This window comes from Peromyscus californicus, unplaced genomic scaffold (genome assembly GCF_007827085.1).
Source record: "Peromyscus californicus insignis strain IS unplaced genomic scaffold, ASM782708v3 Scaffold_11__1_contigs__length_118956290, whole genome shotgun sequence".
Taxonomy (NCBI): domain Eukaryota; kingdom Metazoa; phylum Chordata; class Mammalia; order Rodentia; family Cricetidae; genus Peromyscus; species Peromyscus californicus.
Genome location: NW_026294402.1, coordinates 43,174,863 through 43,194,802, shown reverse-complemented (window position 1 = coordinate 43,194,802; position 19,940 = coordinate 43,174,863). Strand labels below are relative to the sequence as shown.

The window sequence follows — 19,940 nt, the reverse complement described above, 5'->3', positions numbered from 1 at the left end:
TTGAGAAAGCACGGCTTGGCATTCCTTCTCCTTCCCTTACAAAGACTCCAACCAAAATGGCTGCCTCTTTCTCATCCTCTGTGGTCTCTGCATCCCCAGATCCCACCCAAACCTGCAGCAGGGAAGGTGTTAACTAACATTGTTAGTTCTCAGTTGTTTTTTAAATCGCTTCTTTGCAATCCTTAGCTTTTTATTAGTATATTTACTTTATGGCGTACATAAAGAGCTGTATTAAAAAATAAATTGTGTTGTAAAGGCATTGGGTAATGTTTATTAATATTGACTAGTCAGGGAGCCACGAACTATATTGCTAGAAGGATAATTTGTAGTAATACCAGTTACACATTTGAAGCTTGTCAAATGACTCTGTAATCTCCACATTTTTAAAAAGAAGTGGGTAAAAGGACAATTTCCCTTCTGTCTTGAGAAAATGAAAGTGACCTGTTCCTAACTGAGATTGGAACTGTCCTTTCTCTCTCTCTGGGGTTTAAGCATGGGGCTACATGGCCATGGCCAGGTGTGTCCCTCTGTCTTGGAGCAGCTAGAGATCACCTCACTAGAAATATCTTCTCTTCCATATCTCTGCCTTCTTGAGTCTGCACTGAAGGTGTTGAAGGCAGAGATGGAGGCTTGATTCCTGTCCTTAAAGAGCTTGGACTTCTGAGGAACTTACAAACAGCTTAGACTTGAATGATGTATATAGCACAGTGACACTGGGGATGACTGATGATGACATATTCCTGGCCAGCCTGGAATATGACACTGTTGGTGGCATTAAGAGACATTCTCTGAGAAGATCTAATGTCACCCCTAGATGGTAGGGAACATTCATCAAGTGTCCTCAGGCTGTGTGAAGAGCTCGCTTTGGTTTAGGGTGGAGGCCTGTGGTAGCATTCACTGTTCAACGGTTTCCTTTCCCAGGAAGAGCCACATAGAAGGTTGAGTATGTTGGTCCATGCTGTAATCCCAGCATTGGAGAGACTGAGGCAGGGGGATCATGGGTATGAGGCCAGCCTGGGCTACAGAAGGAGTTCAAGGTGAGTCAGGGTTATATAGGTAGACCTTGTGTCAGAAACAAAACAAACCAAGGAAAAAGAGGCACCAGACCTACAGACAGTGAAGTAAGCTGGACTGGATAGTCTAAATAGCCTCCATCTCTCCCTGGAAGCTGGCTTTGGGGAGGAAATCTCCAGTGGTCTCATCTTTGTGTCAGCACTTTCTTAGACTACCATTGACTGGTTGACCTTTGCCATGTCATTTGAAATAAGGGTCTGTGGGCCTCAGAGGTAGGACCCTTTTTTTTTTAATCCACAGCAGTCTTAAGGAAGGTGAGATAGCCCAATATTGAACTTTCCACTCACTGTTTAGTTTCTTTTTAGAAAGATGAGAACCAAGCTACATAGTTTTATAACTGAGCTGGAAGCCTGTCTCTTTTGAGTCTAGAGGCTGTGACATAGCTCATGTTGTCCCCACAGGGAGAGATTGGCTGGATGTCAGCGTCCGTTGACATAGTCTGTCTCCAGAGAGGCCCAGAGGTTTGCATGGGGCTCGCTTCCCGAGTAAGTAGAGGACCTTCGAGAGGCTTGTTGCTTAAATGGGCTGCAGGCCTTTGAGAATGCATTTAGACCTTGGTCTGGATTTTATTCACAGAAGCTCCTGTCTCCTTCTGAAGATGCCTTAGAAGCACCGAGTAGGTCAAATCCTTGGGGGTGATGCATAGCTTTAAATGTCAACTTGGCATAACCTAAAATCACCTGACGAAGGAGTCTCAGTGAGGGATCATCTACACTGGGTTGGCTGGTGTGCATGTTTGTGCTTGGCTGTCTTAATTTATGTGAAAAGGCCCTTCTGAGTGAGTCGCATCATTCGCTAGGCAGGAGAGCCTGAATGTTTAAGAGTTGAAAAATAGAGCTGAGCATAGGCAAGTAAGCATGCATGTATGGTTCATTTCTCCCCGCTCTGCTCTTGACTGTAGATGTGACCAGTTGCTTCCAGCTCCTGCCTCGGTGACTTCTCCCCTATGATGGATTATAACCTGGAATTTTAAGCTGAAATAAACTACTTTCTCTCCTAATATGCTTTTTGTCAGAGTATTTTTATCATACTAACAAAAATGAAACTAGAACATGGTCATGAGATTAGAAGGCAAAAGCCCTAGCTGAGGTTGGGATGCAGGCCTGTAATCCCACCTGCTCTGGAGGCTGAGGCCCTTGGAGGATTATAATAAGTTCAAAGCTTACTTGGGTTGCAGAGGGAGTTCAAGGCAAACTGGTGACCTAGAGAGAGCCTGTGTCACAATGAAAAAAACTAAGGAGGGTGCATTGCCTGATGAGCACGCTTAAGGTTTTTAGTTCGGAGTACCACCAAAACAAACAAGAAGAGAGTAAAATCACCAGGGTCGGGGAGCTGCCATATGCGGATCAGCCTCTGTTCAGGCACCAGGTGAGTTGGAAAGGACCTTCAGGACCTCATTGGCCTAGCCTGAATGTCAACTCGGGATGCATCGGTTAACTGAGAATGGGTAAAACCTTATCCAAGGTCCATTCTCTCCCACTGGTTTTTCCCAGTTAACAGGTCCTGGTTCCCTGTACTCGTCTCTCCCCCAGAACTCCCAGGTCAGGTCATTTCTGCTTCCTGTTAGCAAAGTCGGGGAGTACAGCTGTTGGGCTGTTGGAACCGAGAGTTTTTCTCTCAACCTTTCTCGCTTCTGAGCAGGTCCCATCGTTGCCGTCTGTTCCTATATGGAACAGGAGAAGACAGGAGGTATGGGCAGTGCTGGCCTTGGACCCCCTCAGCCCCCCACTCCAGAAGTCAGAGCCTCTAGTCCTTTTCTCTTAGTGATGCTGTGAGCCCTTCTCCTCATCCTGCCTCCTTGGTCCTTGGCTGAGTGGATGAAATGGACTGCTTCTATAGAGGGCATGCATGCGGGGCTCCCTGAAGGTTAGGGCCAGCTGTCTGTAGGGACGGAGGTAGGGAAGACGGGAGGAGTCGTCCCTTGCTGTGGTTCATGGTCTCGCGCTGTCCCTTTTGAGCTGCGTTGATGAAGGCCTATCCTGGAGGTGTGAGGTTGTTCCGAAGCTCAGCATTTATCATTCCAGGAAATTGCCATTAGCCTTCCTTGTGTGGACTCCAAGAGCCACAAGATCAAGTCTGGTTCTGGAATGGAGGCTGCCAAGGTGGCTGTTGTACTCAGAGTATTTCTAGGACAAGCAGAGGAGTACCCTGTACTTCCTTTGCCTGGAGGGGTTTCTTTAGTCTTGAACAGTCACTTTAGAATGGGCCTTATGAAGCAAAGGCACGATAGAAATAGCGTCTGTCACTGAACAGCTCTCAGTCCAAACCAGAGTCTTCATGAGGGTCACCTTCAGTGAGCACAGGCGCGTCCCAGTGACAACCTGGCCACGGTGGTTTTGTTAGTGAGAGTTGCATGGGTGAGAACTGATGAGAAAAAAAAAAAAGATTCCTTCTCTTGTGTTGTTAAAAGGTTCAGATTTGCTTACATCTAATTTCTCATAATGGTTTGACTTCCTTGAGAATATAGGTAAAAATGGTCAGGAATTAACCTGAGAAGATAATTAACCTAATTATCTTCTGAGACATAAGCGAACATCTGTTTACTGCACAGTGACGTTAGCTGTTAGGTCAGGCATTTGTCTGAGTGGACAATACACCACTCTTTAGGAATAAGTAGGGACCTGAAGCATCTCCTCTACTGAGAAGGGTATAGAGTGAATTGGACCACTCCAGGACCAGGTGGCTTTCAAAATGGTGGCCATCTGTGGCTTCCTCTTGGAGAATGGTGTGTGGGGACTCCATCTTCTTCAGAGGCAGCACAAAGAAAAATGAGAACTTAGGCTTCATGAAAAGACAGGACCAGACCAGGGAGGTGTGCTGAATGTGGAGAGGAGAAAGGCCTTGTGATTGGCATTTTGGTCTACATCTCTGCAGAGTGGTGACAGTGACTCATTCAGAGTTGTCATTCTGCTTTAGCTGGGATTCTGTTGCCATGGGGGCTCTCCTGAAGACTGGACCAGAACCTGCTGGTTGCTGGGTCTGTAGGATGCACTCATTTCTTGCACTCGCCTTTTCTTGGAAGTGGGAGAATCCCCTGCTTCAGACCTTCTTCCTTGCTGTGTAAACAATCACTTTTAAGATTTTTTTAAATGAACAAACTCCTGGTATAGGGCTCCCTCGAAGTCCCAGGCAAGCCTGTGAGGTTGTCCTTCTTTCTGTATCGAACTTTGTGTGCTTGGCCTTGCTCTCCCTGCCAGGGAAGCATGACCTTTGTCCTTGTTACATGTGGACTCACACGGATGCCATGCTGGTCTCTGGGAACCTGTGTGGGGCACTGAGTTAGTAGGTCAGTTTCAGGGCAGTGTGCTTCCCCTGAGAATTGGGTAAGACACAGCACCAGTACCCCGAAGACTAGAAAACTCACGGTGACTTAAATAGTTCTGAGGAAAGGCTCCTGATGACTTCTCGAAGTTTCTTTCACTGAAAGAAAGAGAAAATACAGGTCCTCTGGATTGAAAGGTTTTAAAATGAACAGATTGCTGGGTTCAGTCTAGTGTTTTGTTTGCTATATCATAGCCTGATGGTTTGGATGTCACAGTACATCACAATACACAGTGACAAGCAGATCATGGCCCAGAAAAATAATAATGCCCCTTACAGGACCTCTTTGGAGGGTTGGTCAAAAGGATATGGGTAAATACTCTTGAATAATAAAGCTTGTCTCTACCTAAAATTTTAGTTAATAAGCTGTATAATTTTACCAATGAGGAAGAATGTGATAGCTGGGCATGGTGGTGCACACCTTTGATCCCGGCACTTGAGAGACAGAGGCAGGCAAATCTTTAAGAGTTCAAGTTACAAGATCTGTCAGGGCTACATAGTGAGACCTTATCTCAATAATAAAATAAACTTTAAGTGATTATGACAACATGAGTTGTTCAATGTCTCAAACCAGCCAGGGCTGAGTCAGGATGAGAGTGTGGGTCTTGGGTTTGTGTGCTGGGCATTCCTCCCTGTGCTCTGGTACACCTAGCAGGAAGCAGGCTGAAATCCATCACCTTTCACACGGAACCAGTCTGGTTGGCAACTGGAAGAAAAGCCACTTTCAGCGATTGCCGAGCAGATCTACTCATATCCCGGGAAAAGGCAATGGTGTTACTTAAGAGTGTTCATCAGGGTGAGAGATTTGATCTGGAGCCCTTGAGGGAGAATCGAGTGTAGGCTGGTGGGGAGTGCCCCCTAGATCTGAAGACTGACCATCCCACAGTCCTTTGGGAAAACAGATCCACATGGGGGTCTGACCTCCCATGCTCCCAGGCATGGACACCCTTGGAAACTAAAAAAAAAAAAAAAAATCACAAACAATTAAAAGGATGAAAATCAGCTGGACACAATTCATAGCCAACTCTCAGGAAAGTACCTGGGAATCCACCCTTGAAGAGAGTTTGTGCTGTGTAGATATCTCATAAAGGCAAACAATTATCATGCCCAGGCAAGGGACAGGAGTGTGTGCCACTGTGCTCGATCCCCACCCTACCCCCCCTCTGTCTCCCCCCCCCCCGTCTCTCCCCCCCCCCCCGTGTGTGTGTGTGTGTGTGTGTGTGTGTGTGTGTGTGTGTGTATGGCATTCCTGGGTACCTATTTAAAAACATACTTTGCCCCAAACACTATTAGGACATGCCCCAGTACCCTGACATTGTGAAATATAATCAGAGTAAAGAATGTTCAGTTAAAATGTTCTGTACTCTTTCTCAATTTGGATAGATCAGCCACAGCCAAGAGTGAGATAACGCATGGGGGATGGGTGGGGCGCCCTACAGTGTTGTGGGAGACCGTGTGTGTTTATGTGTTTGTGCTTGGGAAATCATTTGTCTTTGGCAATGGGGAAGAGGAAGGCAGCAAACAGAACAATGTGATTGAGAAAGAGTTCTGCAAAGAGAACTGTCTGTGATCCCTATCAGAAGGCTGCACACATGGTGTTAGGTGCTATCCTCATGTTACGGTGGCCCAGTGTATGGCATGCTGCAGAGACTCCCCTGAGAAGCATTGAATGGTTTAGGCACAGTTCTGGGATCTGTAAGTTGGTAGCAGTGTCTGGTTGGGTGCCATTGTGATGCGGGTAGTGCCAGTCTTGAGTACACACTACCCAGTTTTTTCTAACATGGGCAGCACCAGCTCTGAAGCCCACTGTGGTTTTAGCACATGATCATTCTGGACTCTCAGAGAACTCCAGTCCACCCACCTGCCCCACTGCCCCTAGGTCCTGTCTCTGGCTGTCACTCTCTGCCCTGGTCCTTAGTGAGAAGGAAGAAACAGACACTGGGGTAGGCGTAGCTGGATCCTGGACCCAGCAGTGGACACTGGGGCTTGAGAATAGGAGTGTGGTAGGGAGGAGAGTCAGCATTTGGGACCAGCTCACATAGTAGCTCAGACCCCTCCCTGGTGCTCAGCCCTCTACCTGCTGGTCCACTGGGTTCCTTGCAGCTGACCAGCCCCATTGCAAAGGGTCTGGGTAGAAACACCCCAGCAAGAAGCTAGGCTAAGAGGTAGCATTGTCTCTGCACCTGTGACCAGTTGTTGCCAGGGAAACAATGCGCCACTTCCTAGGATCTTAATGGTGGTGAATGGGATGGCATGCATGGAAGAACCTTGAGAGGGTAAAGGACCTTGTTCTAGATTGAAAGTATCCAATGTCTCCAAATTCTTCTGCCTGTTGGGGGTGGGAGGTAGGTCACAGCTACTCAAAGGACATCTGTATACTGAGAGAGGGAAGCAACCATGTCCATAGAACCTGTTCCTTACACTGCTTTGGAAAGACCCTGTCCTGGACATTGGGGATGGGGAGAAAGACAAGACACTGGTGCAGTCTTCCAAGTCCAGCAGGTGGCAGGAGCTTGAATCAGTCAGGCACAGTTTAGTGTGTGTGTGTGTGTGTGTGTGTGTGTGTGTGTGTGTGTGTGTGTGTGTAGTGTGTGTACGTGTGTGTGTGGTGTGTGTGTAGTGTGTGTGTATATGTGTGTGTAGTGTGTGTATGTGTGTATAGTGTGTGTGTATAGTGTGTGTATGTGTGTGTAGTGTGTGTGTATGTATGTGTGTAGTGTGTGTGTAGTGTGTATGTGTAGTATGTATAGTGTGTGTGTGTGTGTGTGTGTGTGTAGTGTGTGTATGTGTGTGTATGTGTGTGTGTGGTGTGTGTGTAGTATGTGTGTATATGTGTGTGTAGTGTGTGTATGTGTGTATAGTGTGTGTGTATAGTGTGTGTATGTGTGTGTAGTGTGTGTGTATGTATGTGTGTAGTGTGTGTGTAGTGTGTATGTGTAGTATGTATAGTGTGTGTGTGTGTGTGTGTGTGTAGTGTGTGTATGTGTGTGTATGTGTGTGTGTGGTGTGTGTGTAGTATGTGTGTATATGTGTGTGTAGTGTGTGTATGTGTGTATAGTGTGTGTGTATAGTGTGTGTATGTGTGTGTAGTGTGTGTGTATGTATGTGTGTATGTGTTGTGTATGTGTGTAGTGTGTATGTGTAGTATGTATAGTGTGTGTATGTGTGTATAGTGTGTGTATGTGTGTGTGTATGTGTATGTTTGTGTGTGTCTGTGTGTGTTTGTGTGTGTTGGGGGGGTGAGTTAGTACTGTCTGGAGGTAAACAAAGACCAGAAGGGCTCCATTCATGATAGGTGCTAGTTTGGCAGTGAGCCCTCTGAACTTAGATCTGATTTCTGAATCTGAGTACCAGTGTTTAAAGTGATAAAAAGTACCCTGAGTACTTCTAGGAACAAGATTAGGAATGGATACAGCAGTCCGTGGACACTGGGGGCACATGGAGACTGTCCCAGAATCAGGGTGGGTTGAGACTCTTATCAGTCCCTCGCCATCTCCTTCTCCTTGTTCCCGCCGCTGGGAATGGCTGTGCAAGCCTGCAGGTGTGTGGGGGGTGGGGCGCTGCCTTCTGTCCAGTTGGAGCCTTGGCAACCTGTCCTCTCTTCTCCTCTACAGGAAGCTGCACAGTGGGATGAAGACGTACGGGTGTGAGCTCTGCGGAAAGCGGTTCCTGGATAGTTTGCGACTGAGAATGCATTTACTGGCTCATTCAGGTAGGCAAGGCCTCCTTCACTGGCCCCATGTTGGTACAGACACCCACCTCCTGCCCATTTTCCCTCTCAACTCGGAGCTGGCCACAGTCTGATTGTCTTCACTGCCAGCCAGGGCTTTGGTCCACCTTGTCCCTTGGCTCCTCCTTCCAGTTTCACGGAGCAGAAAAGGCACCCTGAGAGTGTGCCCATCAAAGGAACCCATCCTCATGCTCTCCCCTGAGGTTCCCAAGCCATCACTGGTACCCATGCCCTGTGCGATCTACCTTCCAAAGTAGACTGCAGTTTCATTAGCAGAAACAATTGTGGAATTAGGTTCTTGCTGTCTAATGAATCTGACTATTGGGCTCACATTATACAAGAGCCTTTAATTAAATAGATATAGAAAGGTTGGAACTCAAAGCTAGTTATAGCGTGCTGTCTTTTGCAAGTTAATTTTATCCAATTCTAGTGGGGTTGAGTGTGCGGCTGCTAGGAATTTTGCTCATGTTTGGGCAAAGTTGTTCTGCCCCACGAGCTGTGTGGAAAGGGGAGAAGCCCTTGACACCCTGCCTTCCTGCTGTCGTGGGTTCAGGGAAGGGTCCTGCAGATCTGATGCTGCAGCCTTTGAGCTGAGGGCACAGCCTGCCTTTTAGTGTAAAAGCTGTAACTTCCCTGCCAGGTCATAGTCTTCTCTCTCTCTAGCTTTGCCTTTAAACCTTGCACTCATATTTTAGGGGAGAAGAGCAGGTGTCTATCTTCTTTGGTCTTACTTTTCTTATGTGGGTGACTACCAATGTCTGCCTCTGCTTTGGCCATATTGCCTCAGCAATATGTCCTCTGGGAGTTTAACAAGTGATCCATCCCTTCCCATGACAGACACTCTATGTGACTATGGCCAAATTCATCCCGTTTCTATATCTGCCAGTGCAGGTGCTGTCCCCACATCGAAGTGATTTTTTTTTTCTGTTTCGGGAATGGGGTGACAGAATTCTTGATGTATCCACAGCAAGTTCCCTAGCCTGCAGTCAGTGATCCACAGATATCATGACTCCTACCTAGACCTCCTTTCCTATTCCCTATCCTGAAGCTGTTACCCTGGGGCATGCCATATCACTTCACTCCAGATGCTTCCTGCCTGGTGGGCTGTCTGTGTACTATCCTTCCTCCACCTTGTTGTGTGGATGATGGTGTAAACTCTCCCCAGCAGCTTTGTGGTACCCACTGAAACTTCGTAGCCCACGTGACCTCACTCACTCATTGCTTATCAGGTGCTTTTTCTTTTCATCCCGTTCTGTCTGCATGACAGAACACTTCTCCTACCTTTCCAGGTTTTTCCAGATGCTTTTCAAAATAAGAATACCTTTAACCATTCCCCACTTGTAGTCAGAAGTAATCATGACTTCCTCTGGTGCCTGTGTATGTTTCTGTACCTGATGCTGACTTTGAGCACATCTTTCTGCCTTGTGTTACTGTTATTTCTGGGCTTGCCTTATCTCCCCCTCTTGAGAGGCAGGATGATGCAATGGAAGAAACTTGGTCACCTACCTCCCCATAAGGTGACGTGGACTTTCTGAGCCTCCGCATCCTTGTCCATAAAGCAGGAATGTTTAACTCGAACACAGAGAACTTGTAAGGCTCACACAACCTCTTTCCCACTGTGCCCACTGTGTGGCTGGTACTTGGTAAGTATAATCTCCCTTCTTTCTCCTTAACAGACAGTGAAGTGTTAGGGCACAGGATTGGGCCTATGTTATGTCTAATACACTGCCTGCCATCAGCAAATGCTTATTGAATGAATGAATATAGCCTGGGCATCTGACAAGCCACTCAAGAGGACTCTAAGGTCCTGGCTGGTCTCGCCGGCAGCAGAAATCCTTTCATGGCTGAGGGGCTTGATGGAATGGGGACACACTGGACCTCCTGGCCCTCTTCCAGGCAGTGGGAGCAGGCGTGACTTGGCTACCATCTCTGCTGTAAAAACCATGTCTGCAGTGTTGGTGGGTGTGGCTGAGATACACTGAGGGCTGCTGAGCTCTTCTTACTGTTAGGTGGATTTGGTGTCCCAATTCTGACAAGATAGTGACTTTGCATCACTTCACTGTAAGCCAGTGGGTCCCTGGGGGGAGTCCACTTCGGTCCTATCTGAGGTATCACCTCAGGGTCCTGTAGTCTTATCTGTATGCTTCACAAGCGTCAGGAGGAGGGCGTGCTTTCTTAGTTTTCCATTTCAGTGCTGATGTATCGGCAGCCACTGAAGGCTGACTGTATTCTCTGATTGGCCCCTCTGAAATCCACTTGCCAGTGCCCTTGTGAAGGAGGACTTGGTTGTGATTCACCGTTTTCTTTTATTCACCTTAGCACACAGCTCACAGCCTGCAGAGTCTGAGACTTCCAGTCTTTGCCTTTTCATCCTGTTGCCCTGCAGACCCCTCACTCCTGTACAGATAGATGTGTCTTGACATTCAAGTAGCGCCACAGGACATAGAGGCTAGACCACTTCCTGAACCTTTGCTTCCTGCAGAGAGAGAGAGACCTGAATTTGCTGCAGGTTAGGGTCCGGGCTTCTCACAGCCCCTCCACCAGATCAGAGAACTCGGTTGCTATAAAGGATTATTTGTTTTTTGCTGAGCTTGGTGATCTATACCTATAATCTCATTTGGGAAGTAGAGGGAAGGGGCTCAGGAATTCAAGGCCAGCCTGGGCTACATGATACCTTGTCTTAAAAAACAACAGACAACTTTTATTTATTTATTTATTTTTGAGACACATCATGGCTGGCCTGGAACACACTATAGACAGCATCTATTTCTTGCTTCTCTGGTGGGGAGGCTCTGTGCTAGGAGCTGACAGTGAGACCAGCCTGGGAATCTTATAGTATATACCCATTTTTTCAGAGGGTAAAGGGTTGGAATTGGGAAGGTAAATAGTTGCCCAGGACTGGGGAACGTGGTTTTTTTTTTTTTTTTTTTTTTTTTTGTCTTTTTCTTGTATTTTTAAGAACATGCTGTGGAGAAATGAAGCCCAGCCTGAGCAGGGGTCCTGGTTGCTCCCTCAGCGTGGCTCTGCCCTTGCCAGGCTGATCCTGGCTGTCTCTTCTGCTCCACCGAGCCGCTGCTGCATGCCTCTCCCTTCCTCCCTCGCTTGCTGGTGCTGGCCGCCCCACCCCCTCTTGGCTAGCACAGCCTGTGTTTGTTATTGTAGCCCTGGCGCTGAGCCAGGCCTGGCTGTGAGCCAGACTTGTGGGTACAGTATGTACAGTGAGTGCTCAGCCAAGTTTGTCATCATACTCGATTATTTTTTTTTTTTTCTAATCTGGAAGGGGTGGGGTGGAAACAAGAGTTTCTGGGATGCTGGAGGAGAGAATGCACTGGGTTCCATGGTGTTGTTTCTGTAAGGAAGGCGCTCCAGTCTGGCTTGCTTGCCTTACCCCTTCTGTGTCTTCCCTTCCCTCCAGTCGCCTTCCTCTGCTCTGCACTTCCCTGTCAGATGAAATCAGCCTGTAGGAGATCGACAAGGCAAGCTCTTATTTGCAGTGACTAGAATACTAAATTTACACTCCTAAATCAGTTTTCATTGTGTTGAAATTGACAATTTGTTTAATTAGAAGTTTGCCCTGTAGGAGGCCCTTCTGAGAGGCTGCTATTTCTCCCCTCCCCTCTCTTACTTTCTCTTTTTTAGTTGTATGTGTGTTTTTTTAAGACCCTAAATGGTGGTAGTGAATGTTCAGTTTAATTGAAGTTTTTATTCCGATTTGAATGCGTTAACTACCCAAGTGTTTATGAGATATACCTGATGATAACAATAAGTTTAAATTAACCACCAACAACCTAACTCATTAACTAATGAGTGATCTGGCTGAGTTCTGCGTTTTAGGGATGGTTTTGGGGATCAGAAGGGCTTGAGGACTAGGGGTGTGGCTCATAGAGGGAAGAGCAATGACTTCATTCAAGTTTCTGCCAAATATGGGATAGGGTTGTGGCAGGGAGCAGAAGAGTATCCCCCCAGCCCACCATCCATGTCCAGAGATGACTCTAAGGCCTCATTTATTGCCTTGTTCCCATGGGAATCAGGCCCGGAAGCATTTATAGGTCCCCAACTCTTTGCCTTTGCTTTTCTAAAGAGGTGATTTCCAGCTGGGAAGTGGGGCTTGACAGACCACAGACAGCAGGCTGTGGCTCAGAAGATTCTGAACTTGCCCAGAATAAGCCTTCCCATTAGGCTTATATGAACTTGCCATACCTTGGCTTGACATGCTGCAGGCTTATAAGCACACTAAGCTATTTGCTCTGTTTTGGACACAGCTATTTACTAGGAGGGGTCTGTGGTTGGATCCCATTCCGGGGGTATCATTCACTTTTGGAATGAGTGCATGCTTAATATGCACTAATTATAAGTGGGGTTGTGTGCATTTAACAGTGACGGATGCCAGAGCATCTTTCCCCTCCAGGAACTTGGTCTACTAGGAGACGTCAGGTTGGTTATAAAGCAGTAGTGAACGCATAGTACCAGCTGTCAAGAAAGATGTACAGGAGAGATTCAGAAGATGTGGTCCCCGAATAGAAGGTGAGAACAGTGTTCTGGAGGATTGCAGGAGGCCTGAGTGTGAGGATGAACTGTACTGTTTGGAGTGGAATATGTGGGTACAGTGTGCGAAGGACAGAGAAAAGTGTGCAGGGCCTAGAACAGGGATGGGACAAGATTGTAGAAGGCCTTGAGGGACAAAATGACTTGTAACTCCCCCAGCCCTGGAAAACCACTAACATATCGAAAAGGGAGTGACATTGTTTCCCCTTTAGATGAGACTATTGAACTTTGGCAATCTATTGGCCTGGAGTATGCAATATGTGAGACCCCCTCAATGGTCAAGTCAGGTAATCCACATTGGCCATGGCTGCAGTGTGGAATTCCAAACTTCGGACACTAGGGTAAGCTGTCAGGATAGGGATGCCCCACACATTTGTTCCCTGATTGCTCTTGCTGGTGCTTAGATGACGCCCGCCATGCTGGTTGAGAGCCCACCCCTGCGACTAGGCTTGTCTCTATACTCAGAGCCACAACAGAGGAATGAAGGCTTGGGGTGATGGGTTTTGCAATTCCAGCAAGAGCATGGGGTAGCCCTGGTATACTCTCTGAGACCTGAGTCACCCGTGCTAGAGAAGTTGGGGCCAGAAGCAAGATTGGTTTTCTTTGGCTCCTGTGATTGGGGGGGTGGGGGTGGGAGGGTGGGGGGATACAAGTTGGTAAAGATCAGTGAGTTAACCTGGTTCCCTCCCTCCTTCCCTCCCTCCCTCCCTCCCTCCCTCCCTCCCTCCCTCCCTCCCTCCTTCCTTCCTTCCTTCCTTCCTTCCTTCCTTCCAGCACTTAGCTTTTGGCTTCAGGGTTCTTAAAGACAGAGGAGGAAGGAAACCATGGCAGCTAACAAAGTCCCTGTGACTGCTAAATGAGGGATCCCCACAGTGATCATCAGAAAGGCTGCCTTAGAGTTCAAAGATGGCTTCTCGGGACTGCAGCTTGGAGTTGGCCAGGCAGAGGAGAGTCTGTAGCCAGTCCTTTCTCCTGTCTCCCCTCCAGGGGATACCAACTTCCCTTTCTGCTATGAGGGTAAAACTGGAGACTCCTGGAAATACCCTCTCCTTGGGGGGGCTCTTTACAGTCCCTCCCCAGGTCTTGAGAGGTGCCCACCCACTGAGCATTCCTGTTGGCAGTGGGGCAGCAGAGGCTCAGAGGTCCACACACTGGAGTAGCAGAGAGGAAAGAGCTCGGAAGGCACTTTCTCCCGTCTCTCTCTTGAACACACGTTTCGCTCTTCCTCTCCCTCCTCTGAATTTGGCCAGCTTCCTGAACTTTTTCCCAGAGTGGTGTCGTCACTGGCCTGCCGGCAGGTCTGGATGTTCTGCCAGCATTCCAGAGAGTTTATGATCGCTTGCAGATGCGTCTCCAAGAACACACTGTACCCAAAGCAGAAATTAATGCAGGCCTGACTGCGGGCCAAGCCCCTACACGGGAGAGAGGAGAGAGAAAACAAAAACTGTTTAATGCTGTTTATAAATTATACACTGGCTGATGAAAAATACATTTCTTTCCTGCCCCCTTCCACGCTCCCCCTTCCCTCTCGCCCCCTCCCCACCTCCCTCCCCGTCTCCATTTCTGCCTCAAGAGCCTCAGCTGAGAGCAGGAGAATATGGTTTTGCTTTTTAGCTCCTGTTTTGGCTGGGATCCGAAACCCTGCCGCTGATTCCTAGCCAGAGTGTTTTTCCCCTCTACCTGATGGAATACACTGATTTCTCTAGCCCACATGGGCTGTTTTTGGTTTTGTTGTTTGGGTGGGTGGGATTTTTTTTTAACCTGGGGTTTTGTTTACAGCAAGTGTCATGTGCGGTGCAGGGTGCCATGCTAGTCCCAGGAGGCTGAATCCCCCACATCTGCCCATCTTAGTGTCACTGAGTATATACTCTGAGGTCCCAAAGCCTTCAAGGCTTCACCTCAGGTTAACTGAACTGAGAAAGTTGAGGAAATTCTTTGCGGGTCATTGTATTAAACAGTATTATCCACCACTTCTCTTCTAGCCCTTCACCTATAACCTGTGTGAAGAGGGGGTTCATATACCACCCCCAGAACAAGCATATCTGCCTTATGGTACTGTAGCAGGATCAGGGAACTCATTCTGTCTAGCCCTCTGGATCCCACCCAGCTTCTTCCCACACCCCACAAGCCCCCCTATCCCAATTTATTCTATAAATTCGTTTCTACATTATGTCTATCCATTTACATGGCTTTTGTGTTTTTTAATACTGCTAATGTTTATCATTTGCCCAACAGGCTCGACAGATTTTGCTTCCTGTAGAGCATTGAGGCTTTAGAGCCCCCTCGTTGCTAAGTAGCAGTCTCTCTGTACTGTAATGGGCTGATTTTGTATTCCGTTCAGCGCTGTATCTTATTTTTGTATGCAAGACAAAGTGTTTTGATGGAGGACGATTGCGGCAGTGTCTGGAGGCTGTTTGGAGTTTTATGGGCTGTACAGTACACTGTGTGCTCTCCGAACAGAACACAGGCTGTTGAATTTTGGATTGGATTTGTCATTTTTCCCTGCTCAGAGAGGAGCCTGTCAGATAGAACATGACTTTAAGGGTGAAAGAAGGAAAGTGGGGATTATGTAATATCCCTTTCCTCTCTCCCTCTTTCTGTCTCTCACTCTCGCTCTCTCTCAGTGATCTTTCCATCCCCAAATAGGGTGGCACACCCCCTTTTCCACTGCAGCATGATTTTGCACAGCTAGGTGGTGATGTTCCTATTTGGAATGAATGGTGCCCTGGAGGAGAGGATGGGACATCTGTCTGTCTGCTGTTCACTGGAGTCTTCTCTCCTTCGCTTCTTCCATCCTGCCTAGGTTGTGGACGCCTTTACGAGCCCTTGATTTTTGTCTGAGGAGTAGAATGGGGCTGCAGGGCAGGGCTGTTTTTATGGGATGGACCCGAAAGCAACGGTGTTTTGTTATTCTCAGTCTTGATACCTTCTTTGGGCTTCCAAGACACAGCCCCTGACAGAAGGGTGTTCCTGGGTGGGCTCCCATGGCTGTCTTTCCCTCTAGCCTCTGTTCCCAAGTCCTTGAGCCAAGCGGGGCCCATGTGGTGTGGAGTCCAGGTCTGCACCTGCAGACTGTGTCCTGTCATATCCATCAGGCTACTGTCCTTCCCCCCCCAGCGCTTCCCCCGCAGGGCAGGTGTTCCGCAGCTCTTCTCTTCTCTGCTTCCACTTCCCCCTAGTCTCCTCCGTCTCTCTTCATCTCTTTGTCACAGTGTCTGTGTCAGCCGCTGTTGACACTGCTGTGTGTTTTCTGTCTTTCGTCCCGTGTCTTCATCTGTCTCTGTCACCGTCTTCCTTAGCCTGTCTTCTCTCATCTGTCTGTTGGTCTGTCTGTCTCCTTCGGTACCACCCTCAGTGTTCCTTAGCCTAGAAGTTGGGCAGCAGTCGGAATGGGGAATTTAGATCACTCTAGCCCGGAGGCCTAGCGAGGACTCTTGGGCACATGACTGGAGAAAGCTTGAAGCACGTGGAAGCTTACATGGGCTGGTCCCTTACCTTGAAAGGACCAGAGAGGGTTCACTGTGGCCTGGCTTCTGTTCTTCCTGGGTCCTCGTGTACACTGTTTTTAAGTGGAGTTGGTAGATAGAAGGACAGGATGAGGTATTGCAAGGCCCTTACTGGACACTGTTCCTCAGAATTCCTTCACCAGACCCCGTGCTCACACAGGTGTGCACCATATACCCACCAGAGCATGGAATCCTCTAGACCACCCTTGCCCATCGTTTTCTTATACCCACGATCTGGTAAAATGTTTGGTGCACAGAAAACTTGGATCGGTATTTTTGAAGAAGTGAATGTCCTGTAACTAACATGAGGTTGCTCGATGGGTAAAAGTGCATGCTGCACACGCCTGGTGACCTGAGCTTAACCCCTGAACCCACGTAAAGGTAGAAGGAGAGGACCTACTTCACAGAGTTGTTCTCTGATGCACACTCCGCGCATGCGCGTGCGTGCACACACACACACACACACACACACACACACACACACACACACACACCTCTACCACTGCCACCAACGGTAATAATACATACATAAAACAGTCTTTGTACTACTAAGGGAGACCTGAAGCTTATGTGGATTTGGGTGCTTCCTTCAGGAAAGGATTCTGAATATTCAGTGTTTGTGATTTGCTAGGTGAGTGGTGGGTGCCAGAGAGAGAGAGAGAGAGAGAGAGAGAGAGAGAGAAGCTGCAACACCAGTCCATTCCAAGAGGCAGACCTCTGTAGATTCAGCACTCAGAGCAGCTGATTGAAGACCCCCACCCCAGATGTAATAGCTCAGCTGGTAGCAGATAGTGGCATCTGAGAACCTGCAGGGCACAGGGTATATGTACCTGTTGGCCTCAGGTTTCTCGTCTTCAGGGCTTGGGCCAAGTCTCCCTCTTGTCTTTGGTAAGCCATCGCTGGCCACAGGAGCCTACAAGCTTCTTAGTATTTCATGCTCTGTTCTCAGCCCGCAGGGCTGGTTGTTGGCAGGTAGGTCCTGAGTTCTGTCATGCCTTGAGCCTTTAGATAGTCATGGTAGCTACTAACTTAACAAACCATGGTTTTGTACGGTGTTCAGCCCCATCCCTGTCCCAAGGGATCTTCCTGCCTAGGTCAGTGGATTTGGCTCTTTGGGGGGCAGAATCTAAGTCTGGCTAAGGTAGAGGACTAGACCTCTTGCAGAGTGTGTGTTGAGTGTCTGTGTGTCTGTGAGAGGGAATCTGGAGGTGATGGGAGGTGCCTGTAGAAGTCTAAGTCTGCTCAGTGGAGTTTATAGATTCATGGGGTCAGGCTAGGGGTGGGTAGGCTTGGACAGATGTGTAGTTAAGAAGGTAGCTCCTTGTTGGAAGGTCTGCAGAAACAAGCAAAAATGAGGGGCAGTATTTTCACCAGATACTGTGTGTGCACGTGTGTTTGTGTGCACAAGTATGAGGGAAAAAAAGAGAGATTGAGACGAAGTGTTTACATGAAATACTCAGAATTCTTCCTCTACTGTAGTGGGCCCACACAGGCCATTACCTTGAAGATTTCAAAACAAAATGAGCTCATGATATCTAGTGACTGCCGCCAACATTCATGCTTGGTTGCAAAGCCGTCCTTACCTGCCATTTCATTGTTGATTGTTAATTTTTGGATGTTGGTGGCACCCCCCCACCCCACCCTTTGGATTCCTCCAGGAACAAGTTGATTGATGGATGGATAGGAGTGCTTCTCAACAGGACCCCAGTGAAGAATCTCCTTTTCATTTTCAAAATAGCCTCTGACCTTTCAGGCCAATAGAGCAGAGTTTCTCTGAGGAATCCAGAGGGCTGAGGCTGAGACTCCAGGTTGACTTTGGCGGGGGTAGAAGTTTGCATTTTTTTAAATTTAATAATTTGGGTTTCCTTTGAATGGTTCTGCATGGTGTGCAGTAGTATGCATTTTCATAACTGTCTCTTCCACTTTGGGTAAAGGAAGGGAGGGAAAAAATAACAGCAGCAGCATTCTGTGGGCAAAGGAAGAAAACAAGAGAATGGGGCAGAGAACAGGCTAAATTTAAAATTGTAATTGGCTGACTTCCACTGGCTTGCGGGTGTTTTAATGACTCATAATAACTTCATTTAAAACCAGCTGAGCAGAAAATAGATTGGAGAGGAGCCTCGGGCCATTATGGATTTGTTTTTTTTGACAAGCTCGGTTTTCAGCAGCCAGGAAGGCTCTCAGAGAGGGCTTGGCTGTTTCTCTCTCTCTCTCTCTCTCTCTCTCTCTCTCTCTCTCTCTCTCTCTCTCTCTTTCTCTCTCTCTCATGACTGGGAGAGATTGTATGAAAAAAAACGGAGATAGTTTCTTTTTTCTTTTTAACTCTCCCCCCTACCCCTTTTAATTTTTTTTTTAAAAATTGATTAAAATAGATGCCTTGGGGTATTATTTTAGCATTTTAAGATCCCCCCCACCCACATACACTTTTGATGTGGTAAACAGAATATAAATAAAATTGTTTTGGAAATGACTGAATTAATTAGGTAGTAAACCAACTCCAGTGAATAAATTCCCTGTGCTGGTCTGCTGTCGCCGTCATCCATATCTTCAGCAGCCCCTTCCTCTCTCCCCCAGCCCCTCCTTCCTCCTCGGGAGGAGACCCTCCCTTTTAAATGGCAAGGCTCTTGTGTCATAGGGGCATCTGTTTAGTTATTCACAGCCCCACATGCTGGTCACTGGGATTTCCATAGGACTAGCTCTGCCCAGGAAGTTTTAGGGATTGCCAGAAGAGGCTCTGACCTGCCTCTAGTCATTTCTAAATAAAATCCTGCCTGTTTCCCATGCTAGGAACGATGCCAGAACCAGAGACGGGTCCCTTCTTCCCTGTCTTTTGAAAGTCAGCCCACTCAGCCCCCAGGGTGCAACTGGCTGGGAAGCATGGGAGGCCTTCTCCTTCCGATTACTCTCAGCCATCAGCCATCCATTCGGCTGTCTGCTCTTATGGCACCTGTCACCTTCTTTGTTAAGGAGGTTTTTTTTGTGTTTGTTTTGTTTTGTTTTGTTTTGTTTTAATTCAGTTGTCTCCTTCCATGTACTAGGTCGTAGGCTCTTGGGAACATAGGATTCATGTATTTCTGTGTTCCCCCATACTACCTAGCATAGGAACCTGAATGGTGGTTAGAACTCTACTGTCTTTTGTGTAAATGGGTGGAGTTGGGCCAGGAAATGGACTGGAGGCTCTCCTGCGCTGCCTCAAGCCCTGGGACCAGCTGTCTGCACCAGGAGAGAGATGGGACCTTATCAGTAGCCTGTTTCCTTGCCTCCCTACAGCCGAGCACATGGTAGGCAATCAGTAAATGTCTGTTGAATAGGCGGATGACGTTGGGTGCATGGTAATGGATCGGGACAGGGAGAAAGACACACACTTACTGTGTGCCTGCTGTGTTCCAGGCACAGTGGAGTGCTGGCATTCTGACAGCTTTGACACACTGGTACTCTTTTATAGATGAGGACACTGAGGCTGAAAGTATCCACTGCTCAGCCCGTTTGAGAGCAGAAAGCCAAGAGGCGGCAGAGCTAGGTTCCTACCTAGATCTCTCCCTGTGCCTGACCCCGGTTCCACACCGTTGAGTGTCACAATCCCTGTTCTTCTGTGTGTTTACCTACTAATGCCTTACAGATCAGGGAGGTCAGATAGGAGAGCGAAGGCCGGGAAGGCCTTGTCTTCTGAGACTCTGAGGTGGGAAGTGCCATATTGGATGCTGCTCCAGAGCCTTGCCCTGGGCCAGCCACTAGGAACAGGAGCGGTTTGTAAACCTTTCCTG

The 19,940-nt window shown here is 47.9% G+C and overlaps 1 protein-coding gene across 5 annotated transcripts in view; it reads left to right on the top strand.

Moving 5' to 3' along the window:
* The window catches only part of Zbtb16 (zinc finger and BTB domain containing 16), a 187,206-nt gene that overhangs the window by 86,234 nt on the left and 81,032 nt on the right, over positions 1-19,940 (top strand). For all 5 annotated transcript variants that reach the window (XM_052759745.1, XM_052759753.1, XM_052759771.1 and 2 more), the window contains one exon: positions 8,010-8,107. In XM_052759745.1, coding sequence (XP_052615705.1) covers positions 8,010-8,107 — 98 coding nt within the window. The remainder of the gene's footprint in view (positions 1-8,009; positions 8,108-19,940) is intronic.